The 23,141-nt window shown below is 45.8% G+C and overlaps 1 protein-coding gene across 1 annotated transcript in view; it reads left to right on the top strand.

Annotated features, from left to right (window-relative positions):
* Kcnj6 (potassium inwardly rectifying channel subfamily J member 6) overlaps positions 1-23,141 on the top strand; it is a 240,036-nt gene that overhangs the window by 52,585 nt on the left and 164,310 nt on the right. Inside the window, exon 2 of the mRNA XM_003463932.5 lies at positions 18,436-18,487. Coding sequence (XP_003463980.4) covers positions 18,463-18,487 — 25 coding nt within the window. The 5' untranslated portion in view covers positions 18,436-18,462. The remainder of the gene's footprint in view (positions 1-18,435; positions 18,488-23,141) is intronic.

The raw sequence follows: 23,141 nt of genomic DNA, 5'->3' as shown, positions 1-23,141 counted from the left end.
GTAATCCTAGCCATCCAGATGTGGGCTGGGATGTGTCCTCCAAATTCACTTGTTGGAATCCTAACCCTCAGTACTGCAGGCAGTGACTGGATTTGGAGGCAGAGTCTCTGAAGAGGTCATGAGGGCTAAATGAAGTCGTAAGAGTGAGCCTTGATCTGAAGGGACCAGTGCCCTCCTAAGAGGAGACTAGCTCAAGACACACAGGGAGGTGGCAGCCATCTGCAAACCGAAGAGAGGGAACTTAGGAGGGATCAGCACTACCTACACCTCGATCTTGACTTTCTGGCCTCAGTACTATCACGAGGGTCACCCAGCCCACAGTTCCTGGTTAACTAATGTACCAAGCAGTGGTCTAGAATGGGGCACCAGGCAATCATGCTGAAATAAATACTGATTTAATAACAATGCCAAAAACTTAGGTGATAACCATGAAGAGGGTGGATGGTGGTCAGACTTTGGATCTATTTAGAGCATGGAACCCCATGGTTTTCCCCCTGAAGGAGCTTGAACACAAGCTGCAGAAAAATTACCACTGGTAAGGTTATTAGAGAACAATCACAGGCTGTATTAGGAGAGAAAAGAACCAGTGTGGGACTAGATGTGGTTTTAGGATAATCTCTGACTGGGGAGGCAAAGCACCCATAAAAGAAATGAGTATCAGGCACATGGCAACGTGGCTACGTGGAATGGTGCATGCTGGGAACATGTGAATGCTGAAGCAGTGCATGCTGGGAACATGTGCATGCTAGAGCAGTGCCTGCGGGGAACATGCTACCCCTGTGTCCAAAGTAGAATGCTTGATTGGGGCAGGAGGGAGCACACAAGCACCACGGTACACGGGATCACGGGAAAGGAGAGAGAACTGAAGGACAAGAGGACATGGTCTGGGAAGTCATCTGTGTAGCCATTCTGTTAATTCAGGAAAGCTAGGATAGAGCACTGATATTAAAGTATAAATGTTAACAAGGGGAGCCCAGCGTCCCAGTGCACTGCAACTTCATCATAGAAATTTCATTTTTACCTTTTCTTTCAACTGTAACCTTGTTTTGAAACAGGAAATTTCAGACACAAATAAATCAATAGGAGCAGTTTCTAGTCTGCCAAAGCCCCACATGGAATAGAGAGACAGCAATCATCATCTTTACCCCCGCTGCTGAGACACAGTAAAGTCGCTGCTGGGCTGTAGAAGCCCTGCAATGAAAACCCAGGGATGCCTCACCCCTGGCATTCGTCTGAGTCACCTGTGAAGTTTCAAAGTGTCAGCCATATTTTGAAAAGTAACGTGAAGCTGTTGCTAAACTTAGTACCAAATGATGGACTGGGAACGCCGTCTCTAGCCTTCTGTCCCTGAGATCTTGGGTGTCTTTTCAGAGTCTATGCATCTGGTCGTGTGTGTGTGTGTGTGTGTGTGTGTGTGTGTGTGTGTGTGTGTGTGTTTTCATTCCCTTAGTTATAACCCTATAAAATTTCAGAGCTACATATTTTTCTTAAATACATCTTTTAAGATACACAAAATTACCAAACACTTTTTATAAACAGCTTTTTCACTTAACAATATATCTTAGGGCTTTTATAATAATTGCCTAGAGCTATATTGTGGGCTTTTATTTGTTAGAACTAGTTTCCATTAAACTTCCAAGTCTTAAAAATATTTTTCTTGTTCTTTATCTTTCATCTTATGCTTCGTCTTTGCTTTCCTTTGTTGTTTTCTTCAGTAGTTTGTAAACGTGGTAAGCTGGGGGGTGTTTATCTGTTCTGTTTTGTTGTTGTTTTTCTTCTAGCACATCTCCTATGCTTACATCTCTGCTATTTAGGCAGACCCTGTTATTTTTTCCATCATGCATTACATTTCGACCCAGGTTCTTTGATTTTCTCATCCGTCCTGCCTTCCCTCCTTGTTATACTTTGTGTCTGGATGTTCCCCTAAAGTCTCATGCCTTCATGGAGGCAGGCTTCCAGAGCTTGTGGGTGATTCATGGTGGAATCCTGGGATTATGGGTGTGAGTGCTACATTCACACTGGGGCAGGCAGCCTGCATACTATATAAGGAAAGGAAAGAGGCTTACCTTTGCACTCTTCCCGTTTTCCTCTTGTTGCTTTTGCTGTCTTCCGCCCCCATGAACTGTTGTTTCTGTGTCATGCAACCCTGCCTTGGAGTCAGCTGAGTGCGGACTGAAACCTCCACAAATTGTGACCTAAATAACTTTTCCTCCTTTAACCTTGGGTGTCAGCTATTTTGTCTCAGCAACAAGAGAAAAGTAACTAAGACAGTCCTCCCTCATTGCCAGGCTTTGACTGACTCTGATGTTACTCCCACTCCTTCTGGGATGCAGCCTTGCTTCCCTGCCTGGCAGTCCCCTTACTAGATTTCTCTTCCTGTGGTTGGTTCCTCTGTTCTGTGAGGTGAGGAACTCCACTGTCTCATAGGAAGTCCCAGCTACTCTTCTTTCCTCCACTCACGTTTCGTTAGTTACATTACTGTCTGAGCATGGCCCATGGTTTTCACCTCACTCCTCTTTACCATGGTCACAATTCCCATGGCTGCTTTGTCCTTGGGTCTACGCAAAAAACGGATTCATCACTCATGCAATGTTCACTGCCCTTTCTCTGCTCTCTTAGGCAGCTGTATTTATGATGTCTGCAAAAAAGGACTCATGGGAATTTATCCCTCGAGTGCTCATGTCTTCAAAAACCATCCCTCTGGGCTCTTCTTGCTTAAACCCCAGCAGGGCTGGGTGTAAAAATCACTGTGTCTTACTTCCTGCTCCTAAGGACTTCAGATCATGTTCCACAGTCTTCTACCATCAAGTGTTTCTGGAAAGAAATCCAAAAAATTGTTTGTTATTTCCTCTTTAGGGGTATTCTTCATAGCTTTATTGTTTTCCCTTTTTGGTGTATTCTTATACTTTGATGCTCGCAGAATTTATTTCTTTGAAGTGTAGTAACTACATCAGGATATGGATCAATGTCCATGAATTTCCTTCCTCATCTAGTATCTCCTGTGTCCTATCCATGAAAAGATTTGAGCTTTATCTGAAAATGTTCTTAAATGATATATAAGCTCATGTCCCCCACTGACTTCTGTTTTCTTCTCTGTGTTTTGTTCTACCCCTCTCTGTGTCTCTCTGTCTCTGTCTCCCTGTGTCTCCCTCTCTGTCTCTATCTCTCTCTCCCTCTCTCTCTGTCTCTCTCCCTAACCTGTCTTACATTCTCTAACTCCTTCCTCTGCTTTCTCCCTCTGTCTCTCTCTGCTGTCTCTTTCTCCCTGCCTGACTTGAGGGTTAGCTCTAGATGGCAGGAAACATTTCCCCTAAGGATCGCAGTGTGCATCTCCTGAGAATGAGGACCCCCATTCTCCTTGCTGACCTGAAGCCTGCTTGGTCCCCAGGCCTGAACGGCTTGTCTAGCTGGAGACAGACTGGAAAAAGAGCCGCTGGCTCTGCCCCAGAGCCTAGAACACAACATCACAAGTTCAGGCCAGAGAGAAAGGGCAAGGAGAGGCCAAAATCAAGGAGAGCAGGGTGTCCACAGGGAGAAAACGCAAGCTGGCTGCCAACTTAGGCACAGCGGTCCTCCTCTGCAGCAGCCCAAGAGAACATTTCCCTGTGACCACTGTGCATGGTCCAATTGCCTCAGCTTCCGTGGTATTCAGAGAACAGGATTATGTGGCTTCCAAATGCTAGAACCTGAAGCGCTTCCAGAATCGATGTTCCAGCCTCTTCCTCCCCTGCCACCCCCAGGCTCTGGCCACGGCTGCTGCTGAGTGTTGGGAAAGCAAACACCATCTGCCCAGCACCCAGACCCAGGGAGGCACGAGCCCTAGGAGACAGGCTGCCTGAGCTCCCTGCATCCTGCTCCACCCCCTCTCCCTCGCCTTCTGCCTTCCTGGAGCTGAGCAGCTGTCGCCTGTCAGAGTGAGGCCTCGGCCCTGCCTGGCCAAGGGCCCACCTCATAGGCATGGTGGGTGGGAGTCATTTTTCCCTTCCTCAGGCCAGATATGGAGATACGCAGGCCCCTGGCAGTGTTGGTGAAAAGCCCATTCTCCAGAGCAAATGGCTTGGAGAAATGCTTGCTGCATCTGAGCAGGGCCACATTGCCCGGATGAGCAGTGCTGAGGGTCACGTGCGCCCACTGCGAGGTTATGCAATGGCTAGTCTCCAAGGCCTGAGTCTCTCTGACGCCTGCCTTTTCAATTGGAAGTTTGCTACTGCATTTTTGGTCTCCTAAGGAAGGTTATTTTTCTGCTCCATTTAATTGTTTTTTGTCACAGTATTGTTTCAACTGAGCACACGATACAGAAGATCTTTAGTGACACATCTTTAGTGACCAATTTAACCACCTTCCCCCTCTCCTCTGGCTTTCCATGGAAAGGTTCCAGGGACAGTCACAGGCCAGCAAGGCGAGGGTCACAGGATCCTCGAGGAGTAGAGAGAAGATCTCTCAGTAGAGAGATCTCAGTCTCAGTAGAGACTGACAGGCATAGAAGTTACTCTTCTCTTCCCTTCAAGTTGCTGAGCTGAGAGAGCTGCACCCCACTCCAAAGACTCCCCAGGATTGTAGTATCCTAGAGTAGAGACAAGCTGGCAGTCCAGGGGCTACCTCAGCTTCCGTGGTATTCAGAGAACAGGATTATGTGGCTTCCAAATGCTAGAACCTGAAGCGCTTCCAGAATCAATGTTCCCCAGGGGCTGGAGAATGGGAATGAGGGAGCCGTAAAGTGAGAAAGACAAAGAGAAGAAACCACAGAAAGAAAAGAGGAAAACACATTTTTTGTTTGTTTGTTTTATTTGATTATGGTCGGTGAGCACACTTGGAATGATTTCAAGTGTTTTGCGTTTGTTGAGGTTTGTTACCTGTCCCTGAATATGGGGAATCTTGTTATATATATCATCTGCCCTCACTTGAAAGAAAAGTGCATTCTGCTCTCCCTGGGTGGAGTGCACTGTAACCACTCCCTGAATAAGTTTCCTACACCCTCTTTGATTTTCTTTCTAGTTGCTCTATGGGTTGGATAACACAGGTGCTGTCATCTTCAACTATATTTGAGAATTTTTCGATTTCTCTGTTCAGCTCCATGGGCTTTTGTTCACATCATTTTGTTCAATTGTGGTCTGATGCACACACATTCAGTATTTCTCTGCATTCTTTGTTGATTGAGTCTGCAACCTTATGTCATGTTTCTCTCCATCTCTCATATGTTCTTTGTTTCAGAGTCTGTTTTGTGTAATGCTGATTGCTTTATGCTGATTATAGGGTTTATCTTTTTCCATCCTTTTACTTTCCACTTACTGAGTTTCTTTGAAACTCAGTTCTCTTCAAACTGAGTTGTTTCCAACATATAGTTAGATTTGCTCTTTATACACACTGCCAATTTTTTAATTGCTGTATTTAAGCCATTTATATTTAGTATAATTATTAGCGGGTTAAAACCTGGATTTGTTGTTTGATTTTTTAAATTTTCTATTTGCTCTTTATGTGTTGTGATTCTCTGTTTTCCTTTTCCTGAATTTTTCTGGATAACTTGAAAGATCTTTTTAGAATTCAGTTTTTAATGCATCTTCAGTGTTTTTGAATATATCTCTTATTTTCTCTTTCATAGTTATTGCTAAATATTTCTTCCACATGCACTGGGAGTTGCATTCAACCATGATAAAATTTATTCTTCAATCATCAAATATAATCTAGAAAACTCACCAAGAGAAGGAAGCTCTTTATATTTGCTTATTTATTTGCTCTTTCTGTGACCTTTCTACCTGCATGAAAACTAGGTATTACCTATCATTTCTTTTTTGTTTAGATAACTTTTCTTTTCTTAGGTGACAAATTGTATTTTCCTCCATCTGAGAATGCCGTGTTTCTCTTTAATTTCTGGAGGATATTTTTGCTGGTAAAGATTTCTAAGTTTGAAGCTCTATTTGTTTTATTTGTTTCATTCAATAGTTTTAAAATGTGCTACTTCCTTCTGACTTTTGTGTTTTTTATGAGACATTCATTCTCGTTTGAATTGTGTTTCCCTATTCTTTGGCTGATTTAAGAATTGTTTCTTTGTCTGCACTTTTCAGAGTTTTTTGATGTGTCCTTGTGTGAATTTCTTGGAAGTTGTCTTTCTTGAAATCCACGCAGCTTCTTCAATCTTAAAATTTGGAGAGTTCACATCCATTATTTTTTTTCAGAATTTTTTTCCTGTCCCAGCCTCTTTCTCCACTCATTCCTGATTCTTTGTGTTACAAATGTTAAATATTTTGTTTGTTTGTTGATGTTTGGTTTTTGGTCCTGGGTCCTGGGAATTGATTATAGCACTGAGCTATATCTCTACCCACTCAGTGGTTATTTTCAGAGTTTTTTGTTTTGTTTTGTTTTTGGATATTTGTTTGTTTGTTTGTCTGTTTTAGAAACATAGTCTCACTAAATTGGGCTTGAACTTGCAGCCTCCCTGCCTGGGCTGATAACACAAGTGTGCATCACCACACACATCATCTGGGTTTTTTGCTTATTTGTGTTTTCTGAGTTTGTTTTGCCTACTTGCTCTGTGTTTTCCAGATCAGAGAAATTGTACTATTCTATCTCCAGGTTCCTGCTTTTTCTACCCTTTCCACCCTGTGGTTGAGACCATTTGTTCCTTGTTGTAATTTTTAGCTCTGACAGTTCTACCTGGTTTTGCTCTGTATTGTCCCATTTTTCTCTCCCGAGCCTATTTCTTTGAGAATTTTACATTGCTTCAGCTGTGTTTGGGGTCACTGTTGAAGCATTTCCCAGCATTGCTTGCTATAATATACTCACATGATTCTTAAATCTGTGTTCTCTCAGGACTGATGTCTGTCTTTCCTCTTTCCATTTGCACTCTTTCTGTTCCTTGGTGTAGTGAGTGGTTTTTAAAGTTGAGACCTAGACATTTTGGGTGTTACATTATAAAACATCCATAACTCATGTAAAGCTTGTGTCACAGCAGCGTCTTCCGAAACCACTCTGGTGGCTGGGGCAGCACCGCATCATGGCTCAGGTGGGGGCAGCCTCGACCAACATCAAGATGGGTTGGGAATGGGAGGCCAGGCACCCCATGATGCGGCTGCCTGGGGACCACCGTGGCCTTCTCCCGTGAGGTCTCCACAGACCCTTTGGAGCGTGGCTATGGCTGGGTGATGGTGACTGCCCTGACACCACACCAGGATGGAAGAACAACCTCACCACTGTCAGTTCTGGGTAGAATCCAGGCTCCCCACTGGCCATAGGGCGGGGGTTCACTGTGCCTCTGCAGAGAGAAAAGCCCAGACTCCACACTCTGTCGTCTCTGACACAGAGCCTGGCAGTGCCCTTCATCTGCTCATTCCAGCCTGTCCGGGAGGAGTCTAACTTCCCCACCCCACCTTGCTTTCAGAGTGGGCTCGCCATGTTCCTTCTTGTTTGACTGGAGTAGAGACACCACTGTTAAAAGAAACTGTACATTTTCCGGCTGTCAAGTGGCCCCTTTCTTGATCCTCTGTCTCGAAGGTCAAGCTTGTCAGGATCCACATTGCCAAGTCACTGACTTCTCCAAGATCCAGTCTGGGATCCACAGCCCCGAGAGAAAACCCAGAAAACTCTCTCCCCTGCTGTTCCCTGGACCCCAGGACCCTGGTCCATCTTCTTTTCTTCACCTTTCAGAGTCTCCCTATGTCTACTTAAGGCTCAGAGTGGGAGAATGAAGGAAAAGTGCATCTGCCCTGTCTTCTCCAAAGCTGCATTCAAGAAATCAAATAGAGATAAAACAGAAGAGTGGCAAAAGTACAACACACAAGCACGACAAAAAGATCAGAATGATAGTTGTTTCCTGTTTTCCTCCTGGAGAGTCCCCTCTGCTGAGGGCCCATTATTAGCAGTTAAGAAAGAGGTTACTTTCCTTGACTCCCTCCTCCACCCAGAGAGGAGGGCAAGCGCCCATAGAAATGGGTGCAAGAAAATGATACGGTTTCTACAAATAAATTTCCCTCGGTCTGTAGCCCCAGAAATGGCCCATTTGGTTATGAAGAATTTTTCAAAATATCATTTTAAAAGTATCTCCTGACTTACTATCTTGATAACTGTCAGCAGAGAGGCTGAAAACTCATGCCTTCCCCGCTACAGCTGCTCGCGTGCGTGCACAATAGGGGGCTCCCTGCAGACTCCAGTAAGAGGCTCTTAGCTGCCCTGTGGGCTTCCTTGTGAGAGTCCTGACCTGGGAACGAGCACCCAGGCCACTTCCCTGGATGCCACCAGTGTCCCCAACTTGGGGAGGAGTTACTATTGCTCTCCACTTCTAGGTCCCACTGGGGAGGCACCACATGGCTTAGCTTTGGCTTAAATTTCAGCATCAGACCAATCTCTTGTTGAAAATCATAATCATGGCCTTCCCAGAGGCTATGTCTTTACTGCCTCATGCAAGCTGAGCTGCAAATGGATGGATGGATGGATAGATGGATGGATGAAATCATTGCTTAGCACATCAACCCAACCAGTTCTCTCTGTCTCTCTGTCTCTCTCTGTCTCTCTCTCTGTCTCTCTCTCTCTCTGTCTCTCTTTGTGTGTGTGTGTGTGTCCCTCTCTCTGTCTTTTTGATACAGTCTACAATTCAGACTGGCCTTGAACTTGCAGTGATACTTCTGCCTCAGCCTCCCAAATGCTGGAATTTCAAGTGTCTGCCAATGCAACCAGTTCTTTAAGGGAAACAGGCCACCATCTCACCAGGGCACCTCACAGCCCTTTGGGAGCTCATTCCTGCCCATTTAAAAAGTATTAGCAGAAGTTAAAAGGAGGAAAGGATTGTGCATTTAGCTAACCTAACTGAATGTTACATCACTGGGCAAAGCAATCCAATGACCACATTTGCCTCACCTTTGGTCTGCAGTGACTTTTGTGAGTGACCCTTGCATGTCTGTATCATAAGCTATTCTGATTATCTTTTGGTAGGGGGGATTAGTACTAAGCTATATCTTCAACACTGTTTCATTTTGATACATTATCTCACTAAGTTGCCTAAGCTGGATTCCAACTTGAGACGCTGCTGCTGTATCTGACATTTTGTCCCCTGTCTGTGTCATGGCCCCCCGTTGGTCCCTATCACTCTACTGTCTACCTCAGATCAAGTAAAAGAATCAATGCCGCCTAAACAAAAACAGAAGGGGTCAGCTATTTCTTTTCCCTTGTGCTGTTGTTGCATCTCTGAAACATTCTGGAAGAGCAACTGAGGGTCATTTTACCTGAATCGCATTTTATATTTTCTGGGGCAGAAAACCTGGGACATTGTAGACAAACAATCAGCTAGCATTACGTGTCAGGAAATTCACAGATGTTCAATGAAGCCACGTCACACTATTCATTCTTTGGTTTTGTTTGGGGACCTTGCTTTCTCTTCTTTAGAAACAAAGGAAATCATCTTTTAAGTTTGTCAGTTGTTACTAAAGCTGTCAAGATGATTTTCTCTGACTGTCTGCCACCACATAAGCTATGACTCAAGAATGACAAGACCTTTGGCAGAAGTATGCACAGATTCTGGGCTGGGGTGGCAGGGTGGGCACCAGGAGTGGGACATCCAGGGAAAATACTGAACAAGAGGTCATACTGGGCAAACGGGTTCTCTTTGCACATGAAGAGCAGGAGCGGAGGGAGGAAGCATAGAAACGTGTTTAGGAAATGCAGAGTCGGCTGGGCTGGAGCACAGTGCAGAAGGGAAGGTGTCTTGGTCACTTCCTACATCACTGGGACAAAATATCCAATACCTGTGACTTAAAGGAGGAGAGGTTTACTTGGGTTCATGATTTTTAGAAGATTCAATCCATAACTGGCTGGCTCCAAGGAAGGAAGGGCTTGAGGGAAGGCTCTGGCGGAGGAGAGCTGCTCACACCATGGCAGCCAGGAAGCAGGGAGAAAAGGGAGGAGCTGGGGAGGGAGATGCACCCTTCCAGGCAATGCCCACAGTGACCTGCTCTAACCAGCCACACCTCCCAACAGCACCCTCAGCCCCTGAACTCCTTAGTGGATAAATCCATGGGTGAGTATGGAGCCAACATGATCCAGTCACCTTCCAAAAGCCTCTCCTCTAAATGCCTGAGAATTTGGGGGAATATTGTAGATCCAAACCATAGCAGATGGGAAAAAGACAGGGAGGTACAGGACAGTGCTACAGGGAAGATCCTGACTCACTATGGAGCAGGACGGAGCTAGGACTGCTCTGAGTACCTGCGGGAAGCCCCAGGGAAAGAGGAACAGCTTGATTCTGTTCCCTCCTCTTCGTAAACACAAGGGTTCAGCAGAACACGTGTCCTACATGAAGGCAGGTGGAAGGGGTGCTGGGCACAGCAAGGTTTAGGGTTCCTGATTGATGGCTCTGGAAGGAAGACACCCCCCAGAGACATGATGGCCCAGAAGAGAAGCCATAGACTGAGCAGAATGCGACCCAAGGAAATTACGGCTGCTGTCAAAATGGAGCACTTGCAGCTGAATCCTGGGAATCTGGAGCCAAACTGAGACCAGGTGCATCATGGGAACAGAAGGAGCTGCCTGGGGACAGGACAGCTGATGCTGGCTAACAGCACAAGCAGGATCAGGTGTTCTGGTTGTCCAGACTTCCTTGGGGTCTCTGCAGTAGAGCTCAGTGTTTGTATGAAGGGAGAGCTGTTGGTAGGGTTTTGGTGATTGTACCCAGCCCATGTTGAACATTTCCAGGAGCTCTACAGAAGGAGAAATGAGTCACTCATCAATATTCCAAGAAACTAGCTACACTGGGGAATTCATGAAACGTTGCCCGGATACGGAGGCTGGGAGTTGAGCATGTGGCCCCCAAGGCTTCACACTGGGGCCAACGCATACACAGTTGGCTGTAGGAGAATCTGGCAGTCACGTGGTCTGGCATTTTTCTAAGTCTTTCCCCACAGCTGTCCCTCTGAGCAGACATCTCACAAGCTCAACACCCTGCCAAGGCCCCAAACCCACCTACAAGTTCACGCCAACACTTGAGGGTGAAGGTGACATTAGCGCCAGGGTCACCTGAAATCTGAGTTTGCTGTGGGAAGACACCCTATTCCCTCAGTGGACTAGGACCTTCCCTAACCTGGGCACCAAGGCCACCACGGTGATGAGTTAAGGACACCAAGCAAGGTGACGCTACATGAGACCACGAATGGATTATCTGTGATCGGGGATTTGGAGCCTTTTTGTAAGAAAAGCCATGTCACCAGAAGTACCTTGTAACCAGTAAGGTTTTCACCTCTTCTCTTGAATACCCTCCACCGAACATTTTTTATGCACATCATAAAAATATCAGATCATCTTGGGAATCTTTTTTTAATTCTTAAATTTATTTTAACTCATATAGAAAAATACAAAAGTCATACATATTAATGGAGCATCATGGGATGTTCCAGTACCCGTATACATTGGGTAATGTTTGAATCAGGGTAAAGATATCTCTCCTCAAAAACATTTATTACTGCTTCACAGTAAGAAAAAAAATTCAAAATCCTCCCTCCTGGATTTCTGAAATGTGCAGTGCAGGATCACTATTTACAGTCACCCCACTGTGTAACAGGATCCCACAATTTGCCCCCAGGTAAGTGTAATTCAGTAGGCATTGGAGTCCTTAATTGAGCATATACTTTACTCTGCACCCCATTCTCATGGGAAAGTTCTTAATTCTTCAAATCCGTATGTCCCCTAACTTAAGAGAGGGTACTCTATGGGTTCCCCCATGTCTCTAGCCACCTTCCCTGTCACCCAGATTACCAAGAGGCTCACTCAGGTTCTGGCCTTGATCTTCTACTTCCTCTCAAGGCTCCAACCATCCACCTCCCTCTTGAGCACCCCACTAGACCTCATGGTCCCTTTCCTAAGCCTACTCCCTCTGTTTTCTCAAAATCATCTCTGCCACCTGCTACCTGCTGTTCCTCACACACCAAGATTCTCCATCTTTAGTCATCATGTTTCACCTTCTAGACTATTCTGGAATGTTCTTTGCCTCCCCCTCTTCTGTCACTCTTGCCCTTCATGTCACATTGGAGCAGCTCACTCTGTGAATCTCGAGTGACAGTCTTGTTCTTTGTATCATCTCTTTCTTTGCCTTTGTTTTGTTTCTCTCTAACCCCCACTTCTCTTCCTCTGCCCCTTCTTCCCCCTTGCTTTCCTGTGGAACTCATGGGTAGCTTCCTGTCAGCACCATCAGGACAGTTATTGATGGACACCCCCCCCCCTTGGCTCAACTGGAAGCTCCCACAGGCAGATGTTCAGTCACCTTTCCCTGTGTCTCAGACCTGCTATGTCAGTTAACAGCTTGTGCCAATCAATAAAAGCTAAGTGGAGATGATTCCAAGAAGGACCCAAGGCTTCAGCTCTAATAGCCTGAGTGTCCCAGACCCTGTCCAGTCCTCAGGGCAAGGGTGGCACCACCATGAAGAATACAGATGCTGAAGGGGATCTCCCTGGGTTTGCCTCCCAGCTCTATTCCTTACCAGCTGTGTGACCTGAGGCAATTGCTAAACTACTCTGTGCCTCGATCTGTCCACCTTCATAGTGGGGGTGGTTGCACCTATTTCCTAAGGCTCTCGTGAAAACTCAGTGAAACAGCCTAGTAATTCAGGAATCCAGTGCCAGGCTCTACTCAGTGGGAAAAAACGTCAGCAGTTATACTTCTATATGCTTTGTATATATTTATGTGAAACATATATTTACTTTTCATGTATTTTAAATCATTTATCAATCCATGTTCGTAGTGCACAGTGATCAATGCTCCTTGGGTCCCCTTTCTCTTTTTTTAGGTCCCCTTTCTCTTCCCTCCATCACCTGGTCCCATTCTCATTTGCAAAAGATCTGTGTTTCTGTTTCCTTTTATCAATTTTTATTTTGTTCTTTAATTTATTTACACTTTGGGTCTCTCAGATAAGCAAAACTGAGTGATAGATACCTAAGCCTGTGCGACTGATCCATTGCACTCAGCAGTATGGTGTCAAGATGCATCCACTGTTCTTACAAACAACTCAAGTTTTCCCTTTCCGGCATTGTCCCAAACCATGCTTGCATGCTGGCTGCCCGTTTCCACTGGCTTAGCATCAGGCAGAAATTTAATTAGTGGTTCAGAAAGCCTCTGGTATTTTTTAGCCACGACTCCAGGCCACATAAATGTTGCCACACTCGGAGGATACCTGTTTGGCTGCCTCTGAGGGGATGGCATTTTCTGCTTCAGACAGTGCTTGGGGGACCTGCCATGTTGTCCCCGGGAAGCAGGGAGAGAGGAAAGGTGGCCAGGAAGGCACGGCTGAGCACACAGAGAGCCCAGGATAGGATGAGAGGTCGGAGGACCCTGGCCCAGCCCAGAGGCAAGGTCCTCGGGAGCAGCAGTCCCTGAAACAGTGCTGCCAGTCTTTGCTTTGCATAAGGGTCCTCAACAGGCTTATAACTGAGGGCAAAAATCACAGTTCTTCGGAGTCTGCTTCACCCCACACAGAGGTTTCCAGAGAGCAGCAGGTGAGAGGACACAGCAGGACAGCAGCCCCTGGGGTCCGCCAGCCCCTGGGGGACACACCTTCTGCCAGGAATACGCCACTCTTCTGAATCCATCTCAGTCTCTCTCCCCTCTCCTCCTCTCCCTGTCTCCCTGTCTCCCTCTCCCTCTTTCTCTTTCTCTCTAAATAATGTTACCCAAATGGGACACCAACACAGGAAATAAGAATAATATATTTTCAAGCCAATATAAACTCTGTCTCTGGAAAGTAAGATTCCCAGCTTCCTGGTTTGCTTTGCTACTTAAAAGGAGAACATGAAGCATATACCTCCAATTCAAAACCCTCGCTCCCCCAGGGAAACACACGTGGTGTGAAGGTTGCTGAAGCCCGTGGACTTGGGGTTCTCTCCGCCTTAAAAGATCACAGTGCTGGCACTGGCTCTGACACACACCTGTTCAGAACCCCTCTCTGTGTGGCTGGCCCTGGGGTGGGGGTGGCCAGGGTGGGGTGGGGGTGGCTCAGCAATCCATTTCTTTTGCGTTTGGATGTATGTGGTTTTTTTATTTATTCTATTTTTTGAATGTAACTGACAGATACAAAAATAAAAGTCACTCGTATTTGCAGGATATCGTGTGATGTTTGATAGCATAAATCATGTGGCAGTATAGTGAGTTTAAGCCTCTCTGTGTCCTCAAGCATTGGTCATTTCCTCAAGGCTACAGGTGGGACTCCTTTCCTCTGGGTTTTTGAAAGGCACAGTGCATTGCTATCTGTGGCCACCTACCATGCAATAGTGCCCCCCCAACTTCTTTGAGTGGACCCTGAAGCCAGGACCAAAAGAGAAAGCCCTATGTCCCAGCTCCAGAGACGTGAGGTATCACTCCCAGTCCAGACAAGGCTCTTCAGAGGTGACTCTAGAATTTTCCAGAGGCTCACAAAGTCCCCTGCCTGAGTTGCAGATCTAACACTGGGACATTGGTGCATCTGTGCATGAATGTGGTATTTAAAAACAAAACCCTGAGGTTTTCAGAAAGGGGGGTGGGGCACACTGGAGATGGGGAGGAGTCCAGTGGAGCTCTGAGGGATGTGTTTGGAAAGGAGAGAAGGAGAGGGAGTTTGGGGCATCGCGGCAGAGGATTCGTGCTTGCGAGGTGGAAAGGTAGCTTAAAAGGCCTAGGCTAGGCCATGAATGGAGAAGGCAGGTAGCTGGAAGACCAGCCCTGGCTAAAGATGATGCGTGCTTTCTCTGTGGCCAGGAAAAAGAATTTGAGGCAAGGGCTGCCTAAGTCTGTGGGGTGTTCAAGGTAGATCGTGGGGGTGGGGGTTAAAGACAAAGCATAGGAGCTCACAGCCCCAGGCAAAGGGAGGCGATGCTAACCAGAGCAGCAGCTGGGGCTCGGCATCAGGACTCAGGGTGAGAGGGAACGGAGGCTCCACGGAACCCCTCCTGGGAGTGCCACGCTCTGCCCTGGGCTCACGTGCCCACAGTCTCACTGAGGGTTGGATGTGATCCTGGCTTACAGAATCTGTTCCATTTCACCATGCTGTAGCCCTGAACCCCGTCCAGCAGTGTCATTCAGCAACCAAGAAGCTTACTACAAAGGAAACGCTGAGAGTCAGGATAGAGAAGCCAATTAGTTCACGACCGGGAATGGCGTGTAAATGCCTCCCCAGTGTCCACACTGTGAATGGCCCCTTCCTGACAATGAAGGAAGGACAGATGGTGTTCAAAGACATTCAATAGGAAGGAGGAGCGGCTACTTACCTGAGAACACATGCCATGATTTCCTCCGTAAATTATGATATGGACCGTTCAGGGAGAGAGCTAAATTTAGGGGTTTCAAGGGACCTTCCCCCACCCCTCGATGTCAGGGGTTTCCATTTAACTCCAGGGAGGAGTAAAATGCTTGCAGGCGGGTCTCCATGTTGCTAGGACTGAGCTATCCTGGCACACCAAGGTGAAAATGACCACGAGGGTCACCCACCAGCAACACAGGTCAAATGTCTCAGGGTCCAGGGGTCACAAAGCGGGGCTCTTTGAGGACAGAAAGCCTGGAGTCTGGCTGGCGTCTATGGTATTGGAAGGGGCCTCACCCCTGGAGTCATCAGAGGAGGACCAAGCTGTGGAGGTTCATGTCCTGAATGAGGACAGAGGAGTAAGTCACAGGCTAGAACCAGGACCAGGACACCACTCCAGGGGCCAGAACAGCAGAGCAGGTGAAAAGGTGAAGCCCAGAGTCAATAATGGAGCAAAGCAGGCAGACCAGGCTCTTACGGGTCAAGGGCAAGTTCTTGCTCTCAGGCCTGAATTGTCACAAGCCCCCACGGCCCGCTGGCCTCATGCGCAGGTTTGTGTGTCCAGTGTCCCTGTCACAGTTCCTGTCTGCCAACCCATTTGTCTCTGTGACATGACAGCAGGCCATTCTGTTTCTCAGCATCGCGGCATACACGGTGTGAAGCTAAGTAAATATCATGGCTAAAGGTCCCAGCAGGCAGCTCGGTGAACGGCGGTTCCTTTGCTGCGTCTCTTCTCAGGGGCAGTCACTAGTTGAAATCCCAGGCAGTGTCTTGATCTCACCTCTGTGAATATCAGCTTGAGAAAATCCTGAAGACAGGAGGCTCAGTGGTGGGGACAGTGCCGCGCTGAGGATGGATAAAGATTTCACCAACTGTCTGCCGTGACCCCCAACTCAGGTGCGAGTGTGCTCAGCAGTTTTCTGGGGGCCACAGGAAATATAAATGCCACCCTGAGCTTCTCAGAATGCAAACCCTGAGAGGCTGAGGCAGGAGGATGGCAAGTCCAAGCTCAGCCTGGACAACTTAGTGACTTCACAAAACCTTGTGTCAGAATAAAACATTTTTAAAAGGCTAGGGATATTGTTTAGTGCAAGAGCCTCGGGTCCAATCCCCAGTATTAATAATTAATTAGTTAATTAGATGTTTACCTCAAGGCAACAAGAAACTAAGAGTTAAAATAGAAGGATCAAGAATACTATACTTGTTAATAAGTAAATGATCAGAAAGAGAGAAAAATCAATATAAATAACCAGGTGCCAACCCGTGCGTATCAACTTGTCAAACACTGGCATGGGGATGAGGGGCTTGAATTGATAGGTAAGTTAGCAAGAATCTAAGGAAAAGAACAGTGTCATATACTGCACCTGCCACCTTCCACTGCTAAGACGGACACCTAAAAGACACAGTTTAAAAGAGGAAGAATTTGTTTTTGCTTACAGTCAGAAGTTCAGTCGTGGTTGGCTCCACAGTAGGAACAGCATGGCAGAAAGGCCTGGCAGAGGAAAACTGCTTACCCCATGGCAACCAAGAAGCAGAGAAAGAAAGAGGAAGGGGCAGGGGACAAGAATACACCCTTCCAGGCCAGACCCCCAGTGAGGCACACCTCCGTCCAGGCCCCACCCAGCTCTGAACCCATCCATGGGACCAAACTCCTGGTGAGTTTAGTATCCCCATGATCCACTCATCTTTGAAAATCTCCACTTCTGAACGCATGAGACCTGTAGTGGACATTTTCACCCAAATGATAACACACACTGTTATTTACATGGGGTAATATGTCTCACAAGTTTCAATATTCATGCTTTTGACCAAGTCATAACAAACTTTAGGATTTATCTTCAGTACCTAACAGGATGAGGAAGGGCACAAGGCTGTGAGTTGGAGGATGTTCATTATAATGTGTTACAAGAGTAAATAATGTAAGTGAAGTAAGTGGGAAGGGAATAAAGTATTGTAAATAAATTAAATGGGAATGTTCTGGCGAGGAGACTGTGCTAGAACCATGGTGAATGCCAAAGTGATCATTGCTCTACCTTTCCTGGCACGGAAAGGTACATGTTTGCTGTTAAACACAAAAGCGATCGGCTTACAGCATCAAGTATGCATAGGAAAGATATTTACATGTATGAAAAAGGAATTGTATTTCCATATCTTAAAGTAGCCACACGTATAGAAAACCATTGTGAGAAAACTGTGTAAGTAGACACAATTTTTCAGTGTTTTCCGAGATTTTGTTTTGTTTTGGTGTTTGTTTGTTGTGTGGTTTGCTTTGCAATATGAGGAAGTGAACTCAGGGGCTTGTGCATGCTGGCAGGTGCTCTACCTCTGAGCTACATCCCCAGCCCTCTTTATGTTTTGTTTAGAGACAAGGTCTTGCTAAAGGGACCAGGCCGGCCTCGAGTTCATCGTCATTTCCCTCAGCCTCGTGCACAAGTTTTTAGCTAATGAGCAGGTATTTATTTCACCATCAGAAAAAAAGGTTGTAAAAGAAGTAAAATAATAACAGTATTTAGTTGCTATTCATGTTAAGAACTCAAAGAAATTAAGGAAACTCAGGGAACTTTGAAGAAATTAAAGGGAGCTTTTCAGTAAAGATCACCATGAGCTTCAAAGTCAGTTTTAATTAGGACAGATTCTCTCAAACTCAGTGGGATTATTACCTGTATCCTGTATGAAATAAGATGGCTTCAGCCCAAAATAGATAAGGTTATCATTCCATCAAAAGTGATGATCTTCAAAGAACTCCAAAAGGACCCAAAAATGTAAGACAAAGAAAGATATGTGAAACCTGTTCAGTTTTTTGGAAACCAAAATGAGTACAAAAATATCAGCCCCAAAAATACCCCCCAAAAAACTTCTATAGGGAAAACACAAAGTAGAAATTTGGCATATGGATGTCAAAAATCCAGTGTCAAAGAAACCCGTCGTGCGTCACCAATTATATATATATCCAAGATCAGAGTGAGAGGAGCTCACTGCCAAAGCAATGGGACATTTTTTAATGCCCTAAAAATCTCTTTCCAGTGACTGCCTGATCCTTTAGCTTTGATGTGAATACTTTTATTCATCCAACCATTGGTGACCAAATTCTGACCTGTGAAAAGAAGAGAGCCATAGCCATCAACCCATTCCACCAAATCATGCCTAAGACAGGTCTTACATTTTTAAAAATGCCTTTTCTTCTCACTTCTAGGAAAAGCACAAAGAAGAACCAACAACAATGGCCAAGTTGACGGAATCTATGAGTGAGTAACCTGGCATTTGTTAGTTATGTTTGGTTTTCAATAGAAAAATAACAGCACTGTACAAAAATGATGTCCCTATGCAAAGACAAATGTGCTAAAATTGTTACTCAAATTTAAGAGCTAATGAATGAAATAGGTTGTATTTTAATGCTGCATGGGGGCTCGGGAACCACAATAATTTGCACCCAAACTTTAGGAAGTTTAGCCCAAGTTGTTAAACTTTATGTATGTTATTCCATGGACTTTGTGATCTAAAGACAGAAAAGTATGGTGAAAAATTGTTAAAACCATCCAGGTGGTGTTTCAGAACTTTCAAACAGAATTATTAAAAAATGGAGCGCTCCAGATGTGAGGGCTTATAATGATTTAGGTTTTCAGTATATCAGTGTTACAATGCCCTAAGCTCTTAAGCTAACTATACAGGATACACAAAGCATTTTAAGAAGAAAGGGGAATTAATTGTAATAAGTCATACAGCAAATGAGAAATGTAATTTCCTCCATTGAAGTTTAAACATTAGAGACTGTGCAGATATGGAAAAGCCAACAATTCAGATCCTTTCCTTTGAAAACGCACATTGCACCTGGTGATGGATTTCACGTGGAAAGTTATGAGGGATTCATAAACTCCCCTGCAGCATCTCTGGGCTATGAGTACCTTTGCTCAATCTGGCTCTTAGAACTAACCATTAATCTTGCCCACATTTAATGGTGCACCTGCCTTCTCCCATTACTCCCCAAGTCATAGGGTTATTAAATATGAGACTTTCTATGGTCCATGAATCTTCATCCCCAAATCCTGCCTCTCCCCCAGGTAAGGGAATTGTAAATTTTCTTTACGTTGCATTCCTCTAATCCCTGACCCCAAGCCTCTAAATTCACATAAGTCCTGACTGCATGCTAATTTCACCATGTAAACAATGACACAGAAAGACAAGGCAAGGAACACCCCATATTCGGTACTGAGAAACACCCCACAGTAGTTACTGAAACGCCTGTCTTCTACCTTTACCATTCTATCATCTCCTCTCTCTCTCTCTCTCTCTCTCTCTCTCTTTCTCTCTCTCTCTCTCTCCTCTCTCTCTCTCTCTCTCTCTCTCTCTCTCTCTCTCTCTCTCTCTCTCTCTCTCTCTCTCCTTCTCCCTCTTCTACCTCTCGTCTTATAGACTGAGATATTTCAAAAGGATTTACTACTAGGTTTGAAGAGCTCCAAGCCAGGAGCCACTGTGGCCCAGTGTAAAACTGGGTCATTGTGTGTGAAAAAAGAAATCTCAAAGTCACATACCGTGCACTCTTGTCAAACATGGCCTGGAATAATAAGGTTCCCAGGAAAACCACAAATCTTGAAAGTCTGTATTGTCACAATAGAGAGCAGAGCCACGGACAGTGCCCACTCATTCACAATCCATGGCACGAGGACGGATTTCATTCTATTCTCTGAGTCTGAATGACCAGCACAAAGGGTTCTCTGAATGCTGAAAAGATCAATGGTTTAGAGCCTGGCGTCACTGTCTGTGAGTGTAGTCTCGAATGTAGGGGTGAATGAAACCAGGTGATGTTGCACACAGGTTGTGAGATTAAAAATTACAGAGCTTCTGTTAGTGGTTGATATTCTACTGCAGGGAACACTATTTCTGGACTCACCTAGCTGAACTGTAAGACCTTACAGGCACTGTACTGGCCAATATTTCTGAAAAACGCATTTTAATTTTTTGACCTATACTGAAATTTGGATTCCAGATGCACTTTCATAAGAGCTCCTCACTTCAGGACCGCTTTGTTGGTTTTAGATTTGGCTTTGTCTCTAATCATTCTAATGATTTTGGTCTCTGAACCCACTTTCTTAGGAGAACTTGGTCAAAATTTAATTCCAAATCTCTGAGTAGGTGAAAAGGTACAGCTATTCTTCTGAATTGCTTTGCTTTTGAGGGAAATACCACATAGATATATCCAGTGTGTAAGGAAATATAAAGCTTAAGAACAGACCTTGGGTTCATACTCAAAATACCTGTTCAGTGATTCTCATGAAGGTGCAGGACATCATGAAACATACTACATGTGCAATGGTTCTTCTAGGTGCTATGAAACACAAACCTTGTGGTCAGCACTAATAAACATGTTGTTAAAATTTAATTCATGAGTAATGAAACATGGGATTACATAGTTAGTATTTAGTCCACCTAGGAAATCTTTCTGGAAATAAGTACATAATTATGTAAGGAGCTTCTATCAGTAAGCTGAGCAAAGACTGAACATAAAATTACCACCCCATAAAACTGATGGGAACATCAAATCCGCAGGCACCACAGAAAAAGGACATAAAAAGAACCACAGAGACCCAGGACAGAGTGCTCTGAATAGGTTTCCAGAGCCAGTAAACACTTTGCCTGAGAAACTGCCAAGCAGAAGCCATCTGGTTTCCAGAACATCTCCAGAACTGGTAGTGATTCTTCTGATGCCACCATGTTTGTCTAAAAGCTATCAACAGCTAAGCAAATACCACGGCTTTGTTTTCTAGAGCAGGGACGAGAAGTATCCTTGTCCTGTGCGTTAATCAACCACACCAAGAAAACAAAAATGAACGGCCATTCATTTTCGTACAGGGAAAGCAGGAGACGTAAAAATAATAACCTATTTTTAAATGTCTGATTGCAAGCAACTTTCTTTATAAAAATAATCCTTTAAAACAGTTTATCCCCATTATTCAAATGAAGAGGGGCTTGATAAAGAGGAAAAAATAGGAAGATATGGAGGAAGATGGAAACAAAAGACACATAAGAAAAAATGTATATGTAAAAAACCTACAAAAGAATCTTTTAAGGAGAGCAAAGAATCACAAGAGGCAAAGCAGGGAAGCAAAAAGGAGAGAAAGCACGGGGCCGTTATCCAGTGTGAAGCCAGCACCTTGCTTTCATGCTGGCTGCGCTTTGACAGTTCAGTCCTTCTGCATCTTTGAAACGGATATTCTCTATTCGGACCACCAGAGGCCCTGTTCAGAGGGGGCACCAGAAGACCCTCACTGGGGTGATCACTCTGAGCTTGCCCTGGGGTAAACCCATGCTTTGCCACCCCACCCTCCTGCTGCAACCCCAGGGAGAGCCGGTGCCCCGGGGAGGCTGCAGCCCTGCCTCTAAGCAGGCATGCAGGGACCTGGCCTCTGCCATCATCAGGGTGGGATGGGTGTCCTGAGCCCTGGAATCAAAGCCAAATAGCAACAAACCAGAGTTGTTCAGAGACATGCAAGAGGCCAGAGGCTCTGGAAGCACGGTCGGTAGGCTTTGCAGGCTTTTTTTTGTTTTGTTTTGTTTTGTTTTGTTTTGTTTTGTTTTGTTTTGTTTTTTGAGTACTGAGGATTGAACCCAGCCATTCTTTAATTTTTCAAAGCCTTGCCAAGTGACTAACTTGCCCAGGTTAGGCTCAACCTGTGATCTTCTTGCCTCGCTCCTGGGTACTGGGATTACATACGCCATCACGCCAGGCGTGGAAATTCCTCATGTGATCCGCTCCCTGGCCGCTCCCTGCTGGTGCCCTAGGAGCTCCTGGAAATGCATAGACAGAGCCCCATGGTTTCTCCACAGTCTGGACTTCTTCACAGCCACCTATCCAGTCCTGTGGGTGAGGACTGAGCTACAGCGGGGATAGGTAGGGAAGTTGGCGCCAGTCCCTTCTCCAGGCAGCAGGGCCCCTTCTCCTGGCCTAGACTCTCTCACCTTCGGCGAGTCAGTTGCCTGTAGGTAGCAGACTGCTGCATCGCTAGGGACACCCTACTTTCTTGGGCGCCCTTTGATTCTGCGGGCAGGAGGAGCTGACTTCCTGCTGCCATCTGCCTCTGCCCTGCCAGACTATCCTGGGCACGTGTGCCCCAGTCTTGTGCTCTTCCTGCCTGAACATCCCTGGACCACATACATGACTCATTCCACCCCGGCCACCCCCTCCAGCCTGGCCGCCTGGATGCCACAACTGTAACACGTCACCTGGGAAAGAGCAGAGCTACTCAGCATGGTTTCTGGGTAAACAGCAGAGTGGCAGCCTTATTCTGGGCAACTCGAGGCACTGAATCCTTACCCAGCCTCTGAGAGGAGGAGACAGAGGCTCCTCACCTCCCACAGTCCCAGAGCTGCTCTGTGAGGTGTTGCGCGGTCCTGACTCTCTGCTTTAAAGTAGAGGGAATTCCTCCGGTGATTAAAGAAGCAGCTCAAATTTAGCACAGATCTGAACTTTTCTTGAGTCAAATGAAATGAAGAGAGGGAACCAATTACAATCATCACACATTAAATTAGCTCTATTACAGCAAAATGGTTTTTAATCATTTACTCCCTCTCTTATGGAGCCGCTGGTCTAACTCTGGCCTTGTGTTAAGGCTTTGCAAAAATGGGGCTCCTTCATGCATGGGGGCAGATGTGGGCTTAAAGAGGCAGGGGACTAAAGCCCAAGGATACGCTGCACAGGCCACCTGACTTCTTCCTGCAGCTGGCAGGTACGGGCCTGCAAGGCCTTCCTTTCTCAGACCCCTGCTTACTCCTGCACCCAAACACACCAAGAGACAAGCAGTTCCACAGGCAGCCACAGGAGTGTGAGTGCCAGGACCTCACACATGAAGGAAGAGGAAAATGGAAACAGGGCTTCCCAGGGAAGGCAAAGCACACACTGCCGGA

The sequence above is a fragment of the Cavia porcellus genome, unplaced genomic scaffold (assembly GCF_034190915.1).
Source record: "Cavia porcellus strain 051 isolate PalLab524CR breed Dunkin Hartley unplaced genomic scaffold, mCavPor4.1 scaffold_15, whole genome shotgun sequence".
NCBI lineage: Eukaryota > Metazoa > Chordata > Mammalia > Rodentia > Caviidae > Cavia > Cavia porcellus.
The sequence above is the reverse complement of the archived record's forward strand: the minus strand, read 5'-3'. Positions and strand labels throughout refer to the sequence as shown.